Source organism: Solanum pennellii, chromosome 12 (genome assembly GCF_001406875.1).
Source record: "Solanum pennellii chromosome 12, SPENNV200".
NCBI classification, from domain to species: Eukaryota; Viridiplantae; Streptophyta; class Magnoliopsida; order Solanales; family Solanaceae; genus Solanum; species Solanum pennellii.
Window position 1 is genome coordinate 1,994,026 of NC_028648.1, and position 21,146 is coordinate 2,015,171.

The 21,146-nt window shown below is 34.3% G+C and overlaps 2 protein-coding genes across 2 annotated transcripts; one reads left to right on the plus strand and one right to left on the minus strand.

The window, feature by feature from the left end:
• Window positions 1-724: 724 nt before the first annotated feature.
• Window positions 725-13,343, minus strand: LOC107007101 (dolichyl-diphosphooligosaccharide--protein glycosyltransferase subunit STT3A). Its single transcript, XM_015205569.2, has 23 exons — window positions 13,224-13,343; window positions 13,018-13,080; window positions 11,454-11,509; window positions 11,277-11,348; window positions 11,035-11,140; window positions 10,832-10,882; window positions 10,538-10,633; window positions 10,345-10,404; window positions 10,128-10,241; window positions 9,192-9,278; window positions 7,880-7,983; window positions 7,622-7,717; window positions 5,795-5,915; window positions 5,619-5,699; window positions 5,414-5,533; window positions 5,096-5,320; window positions 3,731-3,874; window positions 2,551-2,737; window positions 2,380-2,477; window positions 1,793-1,872; window positions 1,612-1,699; window positions 1,232-1,321; window positions 725-1,149 (listed from the first exon to the last, which is right to left on the minus strand). Exons 1-23 carry the CDS (start codon window positions 13,341-13,343, stop codon window positions 1,090-1,092), a joined length of 2,319 nt encoding a protein of 772 aa, XP_015061055.1. The 3' UTR covers window positions 725-1,089.
• Window positions 13,344-14,909: 1,566 nt separating this feature from the next.
• Window positions 14,910-18,385, plus strand: LOC107007102 (SNW/SKI-interacting protein A). Its single transcript, XM_015205570.2, has 2 exons — window positions 14,910-15,066; window positions 16,237-18,385. The coding sequence occupies exon 2, from the start codon at window positions 16,271-16,273 to the stop codon at window positions 18,065-18,067; it is 1,797 nt and encodes a 598-aa protein (XP_015061056.1). The 5' UTR covers window positions 14,910-15,066; window positions 16,237-16,270; the 3' UTR covers window positions 18,068-18,385.
• Window positions 18,386-21,146: the final 2,761 nt, after the last annotated feature.

Below are 21,146 nucleotides of genomic sequence, written 5' to 3' on the forward strand. Positions count from 1 at the left end.
AGAAAAAGTGATTTATCTTTCTCTTTACAAGTAATCATCCAATAGCGGAAAAAAGAAAAAAAGTTTCGTAATCCTCTATTATTTTCACACATTAAAGTTCTTGAGATAAAGACTATACTATAAAAAATCAATAAGAGATGGGTCGACTCATAATTTGTCTTTTTCATTTGAAAAAAATTACACATTGGAATTTTTTTTTTAATAACCATAATGTCTGAACTAACTCACACGCATAATACTCAAACCACTAGACCGTAAGTTACCATTTCTCTTTACAAGTATTTTTTTGATAGCACAATATTTTAAAGATATGTAGTGCTCTATTATTTGAGACATCAAAATTTCTTAACACAAAGGCTACTTTGGAAAATTAGAACATTAAAATCGTTACGTGTAATTTTATCCTTCAAATAGATTGATATTTAATTTTTGCCTCTAGCAATCGAACTTATAGGGTTTTGGTTTTTTGGGCCTAAAGAGTGGCCTGTTCGGATTGGCTTTTGTTTTACGACTTATAAGCCAAAAGCCATAAGTTAGATTCTTTAAAACAAGTGCTTATAAGCACTTTCTAACTTTACCCAAACACTTCAAAACTGCTTAAAAACTATTTTGACTTAAAAACACCTAAAATAAGTCAATTCAAACCGGCACTTAGAGTTGAGCTACAAGTGAATATAGGCCTAAATTGTGCATATTATAGTTTAAAGTAATGGACTTGAGAGAATTATTGAAGTGAAAAAACATGTATAACACTAATATCAGCTTATAGTTTTAACACTTCAAAAAGTCTCAGTTACAACTATAGGGTGTTGGGACTCAGATGAGCATTTTCGAAAATAGACTAATTGATACGAGCCTAGTGAGCATTGAGCAATAGATACATGTGATTCCTTGCTAAGTCTATATCAAAAAAGGAGCTCCGGGATAATCGTCTTCTCTGTGTATAATATCAACGCAATTCAAAACTTGAACGAAAAACCTAAGAGGACCGCGTTTTAAAGCACAATCCTTTCACATGAAGCTACTCATCGTATGAAGTATTCCTATCATGTAGCTGATAAATAGAAGTTACTTGTTATGAGTAGCCCTTCATTGCCAGGGATTCTTCTTTTGAGTTGCGCTTCTTCTCGAGCTAGTAGAAGTAGCTTTCTGCCAATATTCACAAAGAACAGTACTGGAGTCAGATATCTAAAGTTGCATATATTTCAGAAACAGAGGAGGCTAGACATACCGATTTAGACTTCTTTGTCTTTCCACGGATTCTGTTCTTAGGAGGTTTTAATTTGTATAACCGAACCATCCAGTGGTGAGTGGTAAATACCTGCATACAAACAAAATATCAGATGGTGAATAATTTGTGGTTCACTACGTTGCATGAATTAGTATTCTTCGTTTACGTTAGGCTATCCAGAATAGTTATATGTATGACCTTAGATTCATGAAATTTCTTTTCATTTTTAGGCAAGGTCATGGACAAACTTAGAAATCAAAATGATAATTGGTTGAAGATTAACTAAACCTTATCGGTCAGCATGATATAGCTACAAACACACACTGTACTGCTTCACTTAATACACGTGTGATTTTCAGCAAATATGATCTCATGCTTACCTCCTCAAAGTGGGTGAGCTTAAAATGTTTCTTTCCAATTTCAGTCCGCCTTACTCTATCGTACCCCTTGCCATCTGTCTCCACAAACCTACAGCACAAGATAGAGATGATGTGAATAATTTGAAGTTCATGCCTCAAGGCCACCAAAATGTAAACTTGCATGTTCTCAAGAATTTAGCACCTGTAATAAGATAGTTTGTACATGAGGGAGTTCAGCATGGTTGGAGTAGCCATAGAGTCAATCCGGTACTGGCCATCTCTCTATCAAAAAAAAAAAGGAAATTATAGATGGAATCGAAACTATGAATCTAAGACAAACTCAAACATCAAGTATGTAGCTCACTGGCTCTTAGCCTCTCAGTGAGTAAGAGCACAAACTTAATAAACAGATATAAAACATGCAAATGAATAAATGAACTTGATAAACAATTATAAATGGCTCAAATATTGGTTTTAACTCTTGAAGAAAGGAAACTGCATCCTATGATAACCATATCAGGAGTTATCTACTAGTACTAGGCATAATCTGGAAATTGCGAATGTATATGATTATATAATCACGACATAAGAGCCTGAAAATGTTCCAGAGGGAAGATCCTTAATCAGCCTAGGACTTGCCTCAGTAAATACATTATTAAAGAAGCAAAAAATATCCTCAGTATTTGCTCATTGAAGTAAAATATTAATGGCAACTACATCAAGTTCAGAAACCAAGAACAGTCAAGTAGTTGACCACAAAAAGAAGGTAGCTAAAGGATAGTAACACACCAGATAATCAGGTTCCTTGATATGAGGGAAGACACCCCCACCGATTCTAACCATCCAGAGGAACTTGTTGATATCATCACTGGGATACCCAACAAGACCTGAAGTTGATAGTAGGCATTAGACTTAAGGCTATTGCAAAACAATACATCTTGATTGAGCTGAAGTACCAACCTCCAAAGACAACAAGAACATATTTTACATCCAAAGAGTTGAAGATCTCCCAGGCTGCTTTTTCAGGAGAGGACATGGCTGTACCAACTGTTGCAATATGTGTATTGTTCCAGGTGTTATTATCAACGATAACAGTGCGATTGGCCATAGCAGTAGTTTGATAGCCATAGTCCCACCATGATGCCACCTGAAAAGAGTTAGCAGAATACCACATACATCAGGCGTTTGCATGGGCACACACACACACATGTATGTGGCAAGAAAATAACTACAGACAGTGAATAATTACATGGGTAAAACAAAGTAAGAAACCATTTTATCACATTCAAAACAATATTTGATTTTGACTCAAATGCATAAATTTAAGTTAAAATTTTAGATTTAGTGACTAACCTGCTCATACTATATTTCTAATTTCACATCTCTAATCACTAACATATTCATCCATGGCATTTCCTAAAATGTATTGTTGTGTGCCTTCTTTTTCAAGAAGGAACCTTTTTTAATTAAGGATTTGAAGAAGGAACTTATGCATCTTATAAGTTTATATCTAATATAAGATATAATAACTAAATAATATAAGCTGTTGGTTGGCTGTTGTTTACCAAGAAGCATGCCTCAGCACCTTCACTGAAGCACCACATAAGCCAAGGAAGCCACAGTTTGCAATTTGTATTCCACCTATCCACGTCACATGGCTAAAAAGCAAGCTTGTACACTTTGAAAGAATGGTTTACATTATTTAAATATGAAGCCAACTTCAAAAAAAAAAAGAAGGTTAACATCAGCTGTGAGGGTCTAATTACTCACTGAATGTTAATTGGGTTTGCACAGTAAAAAAAGAACAATACACTCTTGGCTTGTATTCCGCCAACAAGCTCTTCCAGTTAATAATAGTTACCTAAGAATTATCTAAATTATATTTTCAGCTGCAACAAGTTACCAAGTGACGTTGAAATTTCAGACTGAAAATATACTTTAAGCAAAGTAAAAACCAAATTCTTGGCTACCATAACAATATTCTACTGCACCGTCATAAAAAAAATAACTGCACTGTCACCACACCCATTCCAGAAGCAAACCAGAATTTGTGCATAAAGGAAACCAAATTGCAAATTCTAGAACCATCTCATTAACAGAAGGAAACAATAAAATCAAGAGAAAGGAGATAAGAACTCACTTTATCATCTACATCAGTATTGTGGCTCAACCATGCATAAGCCTCTCTGAAGTCATCAAAAACATGAAGTCCATCATGCGACTGTGATGTTAGTACAATAGAAGGAGCTGAGTAAGCTTCCGCAGCTGCCCAGACACAATGAACCTATAAAGAAATTTATTTTCCGATTAAGTCAACAAGGAAATAAAATTACAATACCTTTACCTTTTTCTCTCAGAAAAGGCAACAAAAAATAAAGGAGAAAAAAGCTTTTAAAAAGGTCGCAAGGAGATATGAGATTTGAATAAATGCAAATGTCATAAGATATTTCATTAGTTCATAAGGAATTTAGGTAACACTTTTCAGTTTGCTATGGCACAGAAATATGCAACTTAAAAGAACTGGTTAACTGTAAGTGATCAACATAGGACACATGCTCCTAATCATATCTCTGAGAACCGTTCCCACTGAAAGCATTGTTACTCACAGCTAAGTTGGGTAGCCTGTTGGATCATTTCATGTGTCTGAGGTAGTCAATCATCCTACGGTACAGAAGCTCGAGATGGACTATGTTCTAAACTTTTTGGTAAAAATCAGAATATATTGCTGATCTGGACTCAATTCTAGAAGTTTTAGACTCCTGGTGAGAAGAACAAGGATTATAACTAGATTTGCTTGTTGCAACACCCACATTTTGGTTTCTAGTACAAAGATGAATATAATTATACACTGAAATAAGTTACCTTCTCAAAAAAGTCATCCAACAATCTCTTCTTTCACAAATCTGTGTATGTGTGTATGCACTTAATTTACTAATCCAAGTTACTTGTCAGACTTAGAACTGAAATCTATCAATAAAGCAATGCACTACTAAAGTTAACTAACTTGGCTGAGGAAGGACGTAATTGAATCCGATCGCTAGTTTTCTCCAATTCAGGATAGCTCAAATTAATTCCTTCCACTCTTTCCCTTATATACCCAGAAACACCATCATGAATAGTGATGGCAGACAGATGAATGGAGAGGGAGATAGAATCCAGATTGCCAAGCGATGATGGGATATCCCACTTTGTGCCTTACTCAGTGGGATAGAATTCCCCAAATATTAGTAACGTGACAGACCTGAGCCAAGGCATGGATCATCATCTAACAATTGAATTTGAAGCTTGTCTAGTCTTAAACGCTAGCTTTCTCCAAGTAACATAGTTAGGGAATCAAAAGAAAAAAGTAGCAAAGAATTCTAGCGATGAAAAAAATAAACATAAGATGTATCAATTATCAGCAAGGAAAAGAAAAAGAGCTTAATTTCATGTATAAACATAATAAAGGAATAACTAAATGGGACTGATACAGCTGCAAGTAGTTCAATCAGGACAGAGCACATACCACATAAAAGGCACCCAGCAACACAAGTAATAGAATAGCAACAAAAGAAGCCTCCATGGGTAACATCAAAAGCCTCTTCTCACTTTTTTTATTAGCAATGGGAGCTTTCTCAACATTCTCCTTTTCTTTTTTCTTTTTTCTCGAAGCTTTTTCCTTTGGGAGTTCTTCATTTCTATCAGATTTCACCACATCATTCTGTGTAACCCCATCACCATTATCCCCTGCCTTGATGGTGAATAAAATGACAAGAACTAGTTCAGAATTATCAAAATAGCCAATGATTGGCATTACCTATCGAAGAACAACAAAGACACTTACATCAGCCTGTTTTCCAGTTGATGCAAATTTGATTGATCGAGTAAAAACACCAAAAGCTGATGATAGAGCAATCCCAGACATTATACATGCCGCTGGGGCCAGTACAAGCATTAGGCGGACCTGTGTTTCAGCAAAAGTAATGACTTTCAGAAAATGGTGAGCAATGGAAACAGAAGAAAACGGCATAAAATCTTGAAATCCTTACCATAACACCAGAAAAGTACACTGAAGTCACTAAATAAAGAATCACAAAGGAGCTAGCATCAGTCAGGGGCAAAAAGCATGCCTACACATGCCAAAAGTAACATTAATTGGAAGCCCAACAAAGATCAAATTAACATGATAAAGTCATGATAAATGGAGCTGAAAATTGACACTTACAATAATGCCTGCGGGGACCAAAAATGCTAATACATTTATGTCCATAAAGTAAGAAGGCCAAGTAGGTGGCTGATGTTCACTAACACTGGCAATAATTGGTATATACTTGCTCGCATAAGTTCTGTCTCAATTCAAAGAAAAGTAAAGTTGCTTCAGTACATTGGTTGCATGGAAAAATATAGGTATAAAAAGAGCTATGGCCCCGAAATCATCACAAACTAATAATCAATGAGATAAGAATTTTGAAATCCTAAAATCTCCTAGAAGCAACTCCCCCAGAATTTAACAAGGGACAGATCTCAAAAAAGCACAAAGTAGAAATGACAAGATATTTTAAGAGTGAATGGCAGGAGGGGCTCTAGCTCATAATTTACTTTTTACATAGATAACTGAGTATGTAGGAGAAAATCATGTATTTGTGTAAGATTTTCTACTTTTTGGTATACTTCTCGTGTACGGGCTAGTTAACACCATTTTATTAATAGTATTCTTACTTTATCAAAAAAAAAGAAAAGGTAATCTCACAATTTAAAGAAAATAAAAAAATATAAAGCATTTATGAATAGAGTACTTTAACATAAAAATGCTCTTAGTAATAATTATTTCTACATCCAACTGTCAAAAAAATACATCATTAGAATGCAATTTCAACAAGCCAATAGAAAGACAAGTTCAATTTAAAATTATTTTCACTTTTGATTCTTCATCTATCAAAAAGAAGTAGCAGGCATAATTCAATCTAAAAGAAGTAAACATTCATGATTTGCTTTTTCTTGTAATTATTTCACAGCACCTTCTTATTGAAGATATCAATACTATATCTTTAATTATCAAAAAGAGTAACATGCAGAAATCAATTTCAAAAAATTGCCTAGGAAACTCTGATAATCAAAACAAAATCTACTTCTATTCCTTAAACAATCAAAATAATAATGGAAGAACTGAATATGAATCAGAGGTTTAGAAATTAACAAAAAAGAATAGTACTAAGAGACAGAGAAAATAAGAAACCCAAAAAGGGAAGCAAAAGAAGATCTTATATATTCAAAGGAAGAAAGAATCATCATAGAGAAGAAAAAGTATACAAGAGAAGTTGAGTCAGCACTAGACGGAGAGTAGTTGCATGGCAAGGTCGAAAGAAGATGATAACAAAGACAACAAGGAGAAAACTGAGGCGTACTTGGAGAGGAGTCCTAACACAAAGATAGCAAAAGATATTTCTCCTATTTTCTATTTCTCCACCTGAGTAAGTGAAATTAAAAAAATAGATCCTTTTTATTTGCGCATGTTCCACTATCTCAAGCGTGCACTTCTTAAAATCACATTACTTGTGAATGAGAAGCAAAAAACCCTCACTTCATGTTTAAAGTGCTGGGCAATCACTCCTAACAACACTGGCCTTAAATGGGGTCGTACGAAAATCAATCAAACCTCTTGATATTTATGACTCAACATCTTTATTGTAACAGCCAAAATCTTCATAACTAACACACACAGATGTTCTTTTGACCCGTAATAGAGGCATCTGTGAATGCAGGAAAAGCATGGGTTTATGAAGATCACAATTTTTTTCTTAAAGCTTGTGCACAATCATCTCATAATCAGGTTATACAAGTTCCTTGGGAGCTTAGTACCAAGACCCAAATGTTATCTGCACTGCTTCAAGATATTAAATTCTGTTAACCAATGTGCATCAGAGACCATAAGTTGCAACTTTATCTAGAAAATGTAGTGCGATATCACTGCGTCCTTTTTATGGTAGATAACTAATGAAAATGTAAAGTAAGCATATAAGATGAAACATGATTCATAAAGCAAGGAGCATACGGATCAAGCAGACTAAGGCTTCGTCCACTCCATCCCTTTGTTGGGCTAGAGGCAACAAGCGCAACTAGCACAGCTACCACAGCGCAGCAAACAATCCTGAATGACAAAAGTAGAAGTAATCATCAGTGGAACAAATAACAGAATTCAAAACAGAAATAAATTAATGAATGGGGGTTGATCCAATTAATAAAAATTTTATTAATCCATGCCCATTAGGCATCAATATAACAAGCTATTCATATAATTAGAGGAGCTTACAAGCCTGCAGATACAACAAGAGTCACAGCTACTTTGAACATTTTTGGTGTGAGCATCCCTTTGATGTAATAGACAAGCCCCACAACATTGAGAATTAGGAACACCTGTACATAGCCACCAGAGATTTCAGTACACATGGGGGTGGCAAATTCAGCCCATGAAAAGATGATTCGCCCCACTTTGACTTGCCCAACTCAGCGCACCTAAAAGATGGACCGGTTTGGGCTAAATATCTATCCTAAATTGATCCATGAGAAACCTTGTCAAAAAAAATTTTTGTTTGATATATATTAGTATAGTTACTATAAGGAAAAAAGGGTCATATTAGTTTTGTTTAGTAATTCAAGCGAATTATAAGAAACAAACAGAGAAATAGAACTTCATAAGAGTCGAGTGGATTGGGTTATGGCTCATTGTTTAGACCATCTCAACCCCAAAAACCTTTGGCCAGGTTACTGAATGGCCATTTATTAAGTCATCTCATTTTAACCCACTAAATTCAGCCCAATCGGCCACCGTTTGACACCCTTAAGTGCACATGTAAATCTAATTAGGACCCAAAAATGTCTACAATATTACACAGAATATTACTCTGTATCCTAGCTATCATCACATGTATAATCTTCCAAATTTCATTTACAAGTGCTTTTTGGTAACTTCCTAATTCCTTTTTCTAACAAAGATGAAGACTAGGCCTAATCATTTGACCCCTTTATAGAAGCTGATAATCACAAAGCATAGTAGAATAGGAGGCAGACTGGTATAGTGTTTAACACTCTGTTTAATCTAATTCTCCTGCACCACATATTAAAAGGGCCTTACTTTGACTTAGACTGATTGAAGTAGTTCATGCTTGTATATTTACTGTGACTGAGAGCAAACTTGGAAATAGCGTAAATTTTTAAATGAATTTAAACATTTAATCTCATGAAGTGATACCGCACACAAGAAATGAAAATAATATATTGGTGCTATTTCTTTAAAAGGCTTTAAATTAAGTAAATAAAATTTTTACATGTACTAAGAAACAATGTGCGGATGGAGATGAAGGGAGTGGTAATGAAATAGAAACATAGCCAATCATTATATGCAACCCAGCCATGCCATCTCAATGCAACAAGCTGTTTTCAGCCTGATGATTTTAATATCCTCAATACTTCAATCATGCAATAAGGAAAGCCAATGCTATTTCAAGGAAATATGGTGGTACTTTGAGAATATCTAAAATTAGGTAGGTAATATGCAGGAACACATCATCAATCATATGTTCCAACCAGGACTTTACTACTAAAAAGAGTAGAAATGACCTTACCAGAAATGAGGCAAAATGTTCTGATGTCATTACTGCATTAAAACCTACAACGGGGACCAAAGCAGCCAATAGTGTTCCCAAGATAACCTGCACCCATATCCCAGATGGTTAGAAGAATAACACAAACTCAACTTTGTAGAGAAAATTGTATATGGGAATATATTCAGACTAGAAGATTTTAAGCCCCTTCATGAAGGAAATTTACTCATTCATTGAATGCTTTTAGCAAATAAAAATTTGCAAAGTTTAGCTGATAATTTTTTGTTAAAAACAGCAGGATTGATCATTAAACAACAATCAAAAACCATGTTCAAAAAGACTGCAGGAACCTCATAAGGGACAAGGTATCACCAGCTATTACATATAGTTAAAAACTGATGGTGTTTCGGTTATCAAGTACTAACACAGATGACGATATACTTCTTCTTTTTTTTGGCTAAAGACAATTAAACATTTTTTCATTTAAAAATGTGATATTTCAAATGAATGAAGGTTGCCTTTTTAAATATCAAAGTTTGGGTACACACAAATATATATAGTTAATAATTACTCAATAAAGTACTTTCATAGTAGAAATGAGAAGAAAATGCTCCCACCAGGCTAACATATAAACAATTTCTTGCTTGTACAGAATATTTTTTTATTTTGCCCAATTTTTTCCTTTTGAAAAACTCATTTTTGAGAAAAAAGAGAAGGCAAACTTTTTTCCCAAAATAGCACTCATATAAAAAATTGAACAAAAGAAACCAACTGAAAACACTGAAGTGAACATATATATATATATATATATATATATATATAATGGTTCACTTTCGGTTTTCTCATGCATTAACCAAAATAACTGAACTGGAAAATGGAAATTGAACCGACCGTTGCCCACCCCTAATTAACACTACAAATTGTTTATCAATATGTTTTTCAGATGCTAGTACTTACTAATGGAGCATAGGCAATATAAAGCCGTGAAGAATAACGCCCAGTTACGATGCAAAGTAGGGCATGCATTGGAATAAGGTTGATGATAAAGGTATATCCTCCCCACGAGCAAACCTGAAAGAGTATGGAAATACAATAAAATTTGACGGAAAAGATATGGTAAAGAAGGGAATAAAAGGTAAAAATAACAATCAACATGGAGGAAGTAAATGCCTACCATGTAAAAGTATGACAAGGCATTTAGAGTAGCATAAAAGAGGGACCCCGTGTTCAGTGTCTGCACCAAAAATTCACCATCATTGCATAACTTGAAATGGAACACAAAAATCTTAACAATAGAAGGATAGGCCCCAGAATATTGCATGTAACACCACCAAGTTAAAATCTGAAAATCATCATGTAAACTGAACCTTTATATAGAGATAGAAAGTGAAGATCAATGCAAATATGGCCACAGCTTCATTGTCATAGCTTCCAGCCACTGATCGAGATATATATGATGGAACCTGCAGGCAGCATGAAAATGAAATTCACCACATTAAAGAAGTAAACTAGCAATTTGTTTTCTTTTCGGAACAAAATGTTACTACAGATGGCCAAATATGTTGTAAATCCAAAATATAATGCTACTTTATCTTGAATGAGCTATATGCAAAGGCCACATTTTAGAGTCATCAGATGGAAATGTGTGCAAGAGAATTTACCATGGCCAAAAGAGCTGCAGCAGTTAGTCCAGCCCCAACCCCTTTAACTTCCTACAAAAGCAGAGTCGTATGGCTTAGAGTTCTCGCTTCACAACAGAGACATTTTTTAGGTTGCTACACATCCAAGAGAACAAAAGAAACAAGTAGTATCTACATCATTCTGATAAAAGTGAAAAAAAATGTAATCAAACCAGAGAACAAACCTTTGTTAGAAGGTATGTTGCCCAAGCAGCAAAGGCAGAGAATGTAGGAGCAGTAAACACACAAACTGTTTCCACAGAAAGAGGAATATTCAAGGAATTAAGTATCCTGCCAAGAAACATATATGTACTCCGTTATTCCTTTGGGTGCTGAAATAGATTAGTTCATAAAATTAAACAAACAACAAAGATGCCCATAATTTGAAGAGTGGGAACTAGAAAAAATAATGATCTGTAATACACACCACCATAAAGTGCCAGCAGTCAATGTCAGTCCAGGGTAAACAGTTCCACCAATCACTCGTCCAAGTGGATACCTATCAGACAAGGAAACCTTAACTACTAGTCATTTTTAATCAAGAAACTACAAGTCATGACAACATTGTCTGGAATAATTAATTCACTCCTACAATCATAATTACCAGGTCCGATCATCAAACCAATTCCAGAAGTCGTAAATTCCATTCTTAGTCAGAAACTGCAATTGGCATAGCATGGTTATATTTCACATAGTTTTGTGGTACTGACAAACATATGTATGATAGTAAAATAGCAATAATAATATGATATGATCATTATCACCATCCAAGGAAATACTCTACAAGAATGGAACAGTTTCATGATCAAAGATATCAAAAAATTGATGGCAAGTAACAGGTTCATGAAGAAAGATATCCAAGATTAGCACCACAAATTGACTTATAAGTTGATGCTAGAATAGCTCATAGAGATATTATAGATAGTTACTCAAGTTAATCTGAAAATCAACTCGAGAGTCCAAAAAGAGTTCATTGGATGTTCAAAGTTCACACTTGGTTGAATAGAAAACTTACATTTGACCAAAATATACATAATGGGCTTAATTATGATATTGATAAATAAACGCACTAGCTCTATGATTAAGGATAGTACAGCTTTCATGAACTTACCGTTATTGATAGTACACAAGGTGCCGCTAAAAAGACAATGTCAATATAGTTCTAATTACTCAGGGTCTCAGCCCATTCCGTTTGAAAAATCAATGAATCGGCAATGTTATTGAGATAAGATTGAAATTCTATTAAAATAATTTTTTGAGAATTAATCCTATTGGAATGATTTGTTTTAATAGAATAGATTCAAAAATAAATTTACGTTTTTTTGAATGGTTTTGACTTCTTATAGTATAAAAAACTCATCCAATTATACCTTTTAGAAGATATTGTAGCATATAGAAGAGTGTGAAGAAAAAACCCATGGATAGGTTTAACATTAGAGGTAGCATGAGATGTGCGGTAGGCGCATGTCATGAATTCAAAGATTGAACTGGGATTGAACATCATAGCCACGTGAATATTGAAGCATACTTGATTGAATGACTGTGGACTGAAAACAGATCGTATTCCATGTTGATCCTTTTCTGTAGCACCATATCAAAGTGCTCCATACAAAACAATATATAATGTAAATGCATTGACTTGCTTCAATTGCAGCTAACTATGTGTTTCACTTCTACATGTCATCAGATTGGTTGTGGTTAAATGGTAGATTCTCGTCATGCTTGCCCAAATTCAGCTTAATTCAAATTAGTTTTTAGGAGCATTCTTGAGAAAAGAGCAAAAATGCAATAATCCAGTCCTTGCTCTGTCACTTCCTAATGCATTTTAGGCTACTCCATATAATCTAAAAGAAATGAACCAATACATAATTTAAATGCATTCTGCTTAAATTGAAGCTAATTATGCAATTCACCTCTACATGTTATCAGATCTGTTGTGATTGAACATTAACTTCTCGTCATGCTTGCCCAAATTCAGCTTGATTCAATTAGTTTTTAGGAGCATTGTCGAGAAAAGAGCAAAAATTTAAGCATCCATTCCTAGCTCTATCACTTCCTAATACATTTTCTGCTACTACTTATAATCTAAAAGAAATGAACCAAATACAAACTACACATCACAATAATTTAATAAATTACTCATGAAAAAAACAAAATGAAATTCAAACCTGAGTGACTCTATAGTTGAAATAAGGATCGAACTCATGAATAACACTCTCATACTTAATCACCTGTTTTAAAAAAATCATAAAAGCAATCAGACATGATCAAATGTGAAAATGCTGAACAACAACAACAAATTCAGCTTTTAAACAATCAGATCTAATTTTCACGTAAAAAAACAAATAACATATTAAAATGAGAAGAATTTTACGGAGAAGATACGGATCGAGAAAGCGAGAACTCCGATCAGTATGAGAATGAACAACGAGAACACATTGCCGAAAGCCAACCGGAGGCTCGACGGCGTAACGGTATCTGAAGAGGCCGCCATTAACGGCCAGCTGAAGCTTTTCGAGTTGAAGAGTGAAGTGATTGTTTAAGGGTTTTTGATCTGTGAAATCTGAGGAAGACTTTGTAGAAGCTGACATTTGAAAAGACATATTTGTCCTCATAGATTAATGTAAAATGACTGTTATACCCTTATAGATTTTAACCATTTTTTTGTTCAAATTTTTTAATTGGCTTGCTCGGACATAGTGCAACGTGGCACGTTTTTATTCGTTAACGGTACTTGGCCTTGTTTTTTGTACTACTCTTTAGTTTCGAGGGTAAAAATGGAAAATAATTACATAGAAGAAATTATATTTTGGTCCAATAGTTTTTAAATATTACAATAACATCTCTATTAATTGAAAATAGTGTTTTGAAAAAAGCATAATTAATAAGGTGGGTTTTATTTATATATATTATGAGTTTAAATGTATTATTATCTAAAGAAAAAAAAGGAATGAAAGGAGTAAATGAGTTTTTTTTTTTTGTGTGTTGTGTTAAAAAGGAATTTGTATTTGTATCTGATTTTTTATTTAATATTTTTTATTATTAAATATATTTCAAACAGAGAATTTTTAGGAAATATTTTATCATCTTTGTTAGAAAATAAAAAAAAATAAGAATATATTTTATCATTTGGATACTCTATTTATAAAATTTTGATAATATACATTATAATTTTGATAATTTGGTAAATTATATCTTCTTCATTTTCTATGTGAGATTGATAATAAGAATCATTGCAAAATTGGATATGTTGGAAGGTTTAAAGGTTAGTGAGGATGGTTGTAACTTGTGAGTTTTACCTTGACATAAAAAATATATCTTTTTAAATTGAGGACAAAAAAATATTTTAAATTAATAATATATATATATATATATATATATATATATATATATATATCACAGTTATATTAATAAATGAAACAAGTATATTTTAAAACAAAAATAAATCAAAGCATTAAGGTAATTTAGGCGTACTTAAATTTTGATAGAGAACTAACTATTTAGTAATTACTAGTACTAATTAAAAGGAGTATTTGAATTACTTCCTTCGTACCAGTTTATGTGATATCATTTTCTTTTTGATCAGTCTAAAAAAAATGTCATATTTCTTTATATGACTATTTAAAGATACAATTTCTCTTTTACCCTTGTTTGTCTCACTTAATTTTAAATAATACTCTAATATATTTATGAGGAGAGAAAAATGAATCCGCTTTTGAAGGACAATTTGGTAAACAATTCAAATTGTTCATTTATTTCTTAAATTTCGTGCCAGATCAAATAGTGCCACATAAAACTGGAACGGAGGGAGTACTTATAATTTATCAATTTTAGCTCAAAAATATTTTTTATTTTGTTCGAACTCAGTATAAGTGCTTAGAATTTTATTTTGTTTTTCAATATTTTATCAACTATTTCGAATCCACGTTGACACTTCCAATAAAAAAAATTCATATATAAAATTCGAATTCAATTTTAAAATATATTTGATTAAAAATCAAATAATTCTATCATTATGACACTGAGTCATATATTAGTAAAAAGTTTAATTTTTTTAATTTACAAACACCTAATATTTTGGGCTTTTTATATATATAGAAGCAAAAAAATCCCAATTTTAAGTACCCAAAATCCGACGGTTCGTTGGCGATTTCAACCCGTCGCCGGCTACTCTTCTTAGGCATCTTCTCCGGCGAACTCAGCTAAGAATTCGATTTGTAAGTACCTTATTGTTCTCTCTGTATTAACTTATATCCTTCTCTTTCGTCCGAAACCCTAGCCTCTCTTTTATATACTTTTATTCAATTGTTTTGTGAAATCGATGCTACAAAAGCCCTCTAATCTGCTGTGTATTGTACTTTGTATATTTGCCTTTTGATATGTCTGCAAAGTCCGCTGTGTGCAGTATATGCTTAATACTATGATTCAATGTATAGAAATCGAGGTGTATGCACCTTTTTTTCTCTACCTGTGTTTTTTTACTATCTACCTGAAACCCTATCCTTTGTTTTTTTTAGTTTTTTTGTTGTGAAATACTGTATGTGAGATAAGATTGTATTGCTATGTTTTACTCCGGTGTATAACAGAAGTCCTCAGATCTGAGTTTTGCAGTGCTTTTGTATTGTTGCTAGTTAATAGATATTGCTGTTTGCTTCTTATGTGGTACAATATTATGAATCAAGTGTAGAAACTTCAAGGAAGGGAGTACAACAACATGCCCAACGTAAGCTGACAAGTGGGGTGTGGGAGAGATGAGGCTGACCTCTCGGAAAAAAAAAAAGAAAAAAAAGGGAAAGGGAATAAGGCCATGAAATTTGGGATCTTTACCACTACTTTGTGGGGGTTAGCAGCTGTAATTGAAATTATAAGTCATTGCAAGTCTGTTTTATTTCAATTTGAAAAGTCATTGCGAGTATGTTTCCTGATTGTTTCGAACAACTAATTTGAGCTTTAACAATCAACTATTGATTGACAAAAAAGGGAAAGGGAGTAAGGCCATAAAAGATGGAATCTTTACCACTGCTTTGTGGGGGTTAGCAGCTATAATTGAAGTTATCAGTTTAAAGTCATTGCAAGTCTGTTTTATTTTAAATTAAAAAAGTCATTGCGAGTCTGTTTCCTGATTATTTCGAACAACTAGTTGGAGCTTTAATAAACTAATTGATTGACAAAAAGTCTATGTATTCCGATTGATCTATCAACACTGGTGCTGAACTTAGGTTAATATGTTAGAGCCGGTTAATTAAGTAATTAATCCTTTTTTATATGGTTGATACTGATCTTTGCATTTAGCTGGTTATGTTTATCAGCAGCATATTTAAAAGGTCCCTTAGACATGGTTGAGAGATTGATATATTGACCTGTACCTGTCTTCTCTGTGTATGCAGTGGCTGTAGGAACTTTAAATCTGGGATTTTCAGTATGGCATCTCTCAAGGAGCTTCTTCCAGCAGCAAAGTCCACTACCAGCACAGTCTATGACCATACAAGTGACCCGTGGTTCAAGAATAGGTACAGTGCAACTGAGGCGGAGAAATCTGCAGTAATCAAGGCAAATCCGGTACCCCCTTATCTAAAACGGGCTGGATTTAGGCCATCCAAGCTCGAGGACTTTGGGGATGGAGGAGCGTTCCCTGAAATCCATTATGCACAATACCCACTTGATATGGGCAGAAAGAAAGACTGGAAAGCCGGGGGAAAGAATTTGCCTGTTACTGTGGATGAGCATGGTGAAGTGCGATATGATGCAATTGTGAGGCAGGGTGAGAATGCAAAGAAAATTGTTTATTCTCAGCATAAAGATCTTATCCCCAAGTTTGTGAAGGAGGACGAGAGTGATGAAGAGATGGATCAGGATGAGAAGCAGAAAGTAATCGATGAGACAATGGAGGAAACTAAAGCAGCACTTGAGAAGATTGTAAATGTGCGGTTGAGTGCTGCACAACCCAAAAATGTTCCCACACAATCTCAAGAGTCCAAGTTTATTAAGTACAAGCCTTCCCAGCAAGCGGCAGCTTTTAATTCGGGTGCAAAGGAGAGGATTATTAGGATGGTAGAGATGCCCGTGGACCCTCTGGATCCACCAAAGTTCAAACACAAGAGGGTCCCTAGGGCCTCTGGTTCTCCACCTGTGCCTGTTATGCATTCTCCTCCCCGTCCAGTTACAGTGAAGGACCAGCAGGACTGGAAGATTCCACCTTGTATATCAAACTGGAAGAACCCCAAAGGTTACACAATCCCTCTTGATAAGCGTCTTGCTGCTGATGGCAGGGGACTTCAAGATGTTCAGATCAATGATAATTTTGCAAAACTATCAGAGGCTCTGTATGTTGCAGAACAGAAAGCCAGAGAAGCAGTTGCAATGCGGTCAAAGGTTCAGAAAGAGATGATGATGAAAGAAAAGGAGAAGAAAGAGATAGAACTTCGGGAGTTGGCCCGCAAGGCAAGATCTGATAGATTGGTTGGGGTACCTTCAGCTGCTGCACATGTACCTTCTGAGAGGGACTCCAGGAATGTTGATGATATGAATGAGGACTATGAGCGAGCAAGAGATTTGCCCAAAGAATCAAGGGGGGAAAGGGAAGAAAGATTGAATAGAGAGAAGATACGTGAGGAGCGGCGCCGTGAGAGGGAGAGGGAGAGGAGATTGGAGGCAAAAGATGCTGCAATGGGTAAGAAGAGTAAGATCACCAGAGATAGAGACCGTGATGTGAGTGAAAAAGTGGCTCTTGGAATGGCTTCTACTGGCACATCAAGAGGAGAAGTCATGTATGATCAGAGATTGTTCAACCAGGAGAAAGGGATGGATTCTGGATTTGCAGTGGATGATTCCTACAACGTCTATGACAAGGGACTATTTACCGCTCAGCCCACTCTTTCTACTCTATACAGACCGAAGAAAGATACTGATTCTGAAATGTATGGAGGTGCAGATGAGCAGCTGGATAAGATCATGAAGACAGAGCGCTTTAAGCCCGACAAGGCATTTTCTGGAACATCTGAGAGGACTAATACCAGGGATGGGCCTGTGGCATTTGAAAAGGAAGTTGAGGAAGCTGATCCATTTGGTCTAGACCAGTTCTTGACAGAGGTTAAGAAGGGAAAGAAAGCCATGTCAAATGTTGGTAGTGGAGGCACCATGAAGGCTAGTGCTGGCTCCACGCGAGATGGTTATGAAACATCAAGCAGAACTCGTATTGCTTTCGACAAAGGGCGTTGAATTGTCTTCCACTGCCAGCATCCCTGGCCTTAATTTGTTCGTCTTTGCTGCATAAGTGAACTACTCTCAATCTTTATACTGTCGTAATGTAATCTGTTCTTGCAACTTGAGCTTTGAAGTGTTGAAGACATGCCTACTTCAGAAGATATTATCATCTCTTTATTATTGCTTTAAGTCTTTCTGCCTTGAAACAGTGGGTTTCTTAGATTTGGAATATGAGAATATCCATCGCGTAATTAGGTTACGTGATTTTGACCCAGTTTGATATGAACATCATTTGTTTGGATATGTGGAATTCCTGAGTAGTTTTTGCATTTTTGTCTGGTGTAAGGCCCTTGCCTGTGTCTTTATCTTTTGCTGCAAAGGGACTCTCATTGCACATTGAGTTGATAATAATTTTGTATGCCCAAAGACATCTCTCTCTCTTTGGGAATTGGTATAGACTGCACTTTGATGTGTATATACACCATTCTTTTTCAGCCTTGGTAAGTCGAACTCATAATTTTAGAGCTGGAGGTCGAGAGTGTTCACCATCTGAGCAATTCCTTTTGTCGAGTGTTTGGCTTTTTTGGGATTTGAGGAGTGATGGTGGTAAGTGTGTGAATTCGCGAAGATCGTCTTCTTATGCTGGGAAATACTTACTCTTGTTATCCCCAAGTTGGCATTTCATGAGGGGCAATTGTTCATCAATGAGTGATAGGATTTCAGTGAATTGTGATTCTAATTGGGTGTTAACATCACAGATTAGACAGAGTCATGGTGGTCCAATTTGTGATTTTTCAATTGATGGTGGATGTCTTTTCGCCATACATAGTAAAGAAGATGTTGTTGATGTATGGGAGACTCCTCGTCCACCAATTATATGAAAGTTGATTTCTCAGATGGTCATTCGAAAATCATTTTCTTTTTGATGAACAACGAGTGACTGATCATATGATTTCAATAGATTGTTAAGAGTTTGGGGATCAACTAATTGACTGTAAGTTTGAGACAAAAGATTGTTATATATAAAAAGAAGTGCTTAGGTAGGTAGGAAACTTTAGTTTAGGAATTTTTTTTATGTTTAATTGGTTGAAATGTTTTGAAAATTACATTAAAATGTGGAAAATAACTTTCCACAAGTAGAAAAAAACAATATAAGTGATATTTCAATTTGATTGTCTCCTCTTCACGCACCCCTACACCTCGAACATCCCACTATCTATGACCTCCATAGTGTTTTGATAGATTACATATAAATGTTGAAGAGGAAATGATCTTTTATGATCAGTTACAATTTAGAGAAAACAACCTTACAGGGTCTTGCTCTTGAAATATGGGTAAATTTTTCACTAGGGTTGCAACTAATATATGTTTTCCGCATCAAATATTTACACCAAACCAAGTAATTTAACCTTTAAAAAAAAAGTAAAATATGCATCGCTTAATGTGTATGAAGTTATAGTTATACTAACCAAAGCATCAAAGGATTTCTTTTGTTGGGCTCAACATGAAAAGGCCCATATTTAGCACTTCATTGAATTGGGCCACAAATGACACAAATTCAAGGCCTAAGTTGGGCTTATTAATGATTTTGATTCGAAGATGATACACTTGTAGCTAGGTTAGAAGATGAACATTAATATAAAAACAAAAATACGGATTGAAAGTTTATAAAGATCTTATCGATGATCGTTGATTAGATTTTCAAGTTCGAGGACATAACATGGACGGGAAGATCCCGTCCATGTTATGTCAAACCATGGGTTCAAACGACTAGCAAATATGACCACAAATAATTATTTTGTGTAGGTATGTAATGTTTGCACATTGAACAACAATTTATAGAGTATCTTGGGGTACTAATAATGGTCTTCTAACTCCACTAGTTCGATTATTATGATTCATGTCGTATAACACTAGTTAAAAGGAAAACATTTTCTGTTCAAAGTTACTCAATTTCAAAAACTCGAATCAAGAGATCTGATTGAATTTCAACACCCAATAATTAGAGAGATCAACATCAAAGTTGTATTATTTGTTTGAAACTTTAAATTTAGAGGTTTAATGAAATTGGAAAATTATATAGGGGATTTAATTTGTGGCCTAGTCTATGAAAGCAAGTTGTTGAAATATTAAAGAGAGAATAGGTTTAGCAAGAACTTTGGGAGAACAAAGAAAATGACATGTCTATTGGCCTTGACCACCAATAATATAATTCAGCTCTCTAAATATCTTTATAATTAATAGCTTTTTTTTCGGCTGAGGATTTGTCGTAAACAATTTCTCCATCTTGACAAGGTGTGAATAACGTTAATATACAACATTTTTTTAGACTCCACTTGCAGAAATACATTGAGTTATTATTGTTTGTAATAACTCTTTTTTATCATGTGATGGAATTCGGAACAGTGGTGGATCCACCTTGGTATAAGGGGTTCATCCGAATCCCCTTCGACGAAAAATTATAATGTTTATACATGGTTAAAAATAATATTTTATGTATATATAGTAGATGTCGAACCCTCTTCGACTACTCCGTGGGTTTATTTTTATGAATTTTGATCTCCTTTATTGAAAATCCTGACTCTGCCACTAATTCGAAGTATAACCATCAACTTGCTAAATTTTTAATATTAATTCAAGTATATAAATCCTTTTAATCTTTTTCTTTATCGAATCTACGTATTCGAAAACAATTTAAAATGACTATAACAAATAATTTCCCTTAAATAATATTAGTAAAGTGATTGTTTTACAAATTTATCATTATCAATGTTACTTTAAAAATTTTAAATTTGACTAATGAAACTGTATTGAATTTAGGAATTATTAATTAATAATAGGGTTAAATTTTGTGATAAAAACTAATCTTCTAGTTAGCTAAAGTGAACATTTTAAAAACAAAATTTTATTTAACAAGTAATGGAAGGGAACAATATCCCACTTAGAGATGATTATAGTATATATTTCAATTATATCCCACTTAGAGATGATTAAAGATTAATAGTATATACTATCATTATATCCCACTTAAAACTTTAAACCATGTCAATAAGTATTTTATCTAAACACAAAATTAATAGTATATATATATATA

Excerpts from the sequence above, each read along its gene's own strand:
- LOC107007101 (XM_015205569.2), bottom strand. The coding sequence starts at position 13,343 with ATGGCGGCCTCTTCAGATACCGTTACGCCGTCGAGCCTCCGGTTGGCT. Across the intron at positions 10,242-10,344 it reads CCTTGTCATACTTTTACATG|GTTTGCTCGTGGGGAGGATA; the intron begins GTAGGCATTTAC and ends ATACTCTTTCAG. Across the intron at positions 1,873-2,379 it reads TCAAGGAACCTGATTATCTG|AGAGATGGCCAGTACCGGAT; the intron begins GTGTGTTACTAT and ends TTTTTTTGATAG.
- LOC107007102 (XM_015205570.2), top strand. The coding sequence starts at position 16,271 with ATGGCATCTCTCAAGGAGCTTCTTCCAGCAGCAAAGTCCACTACCAGC.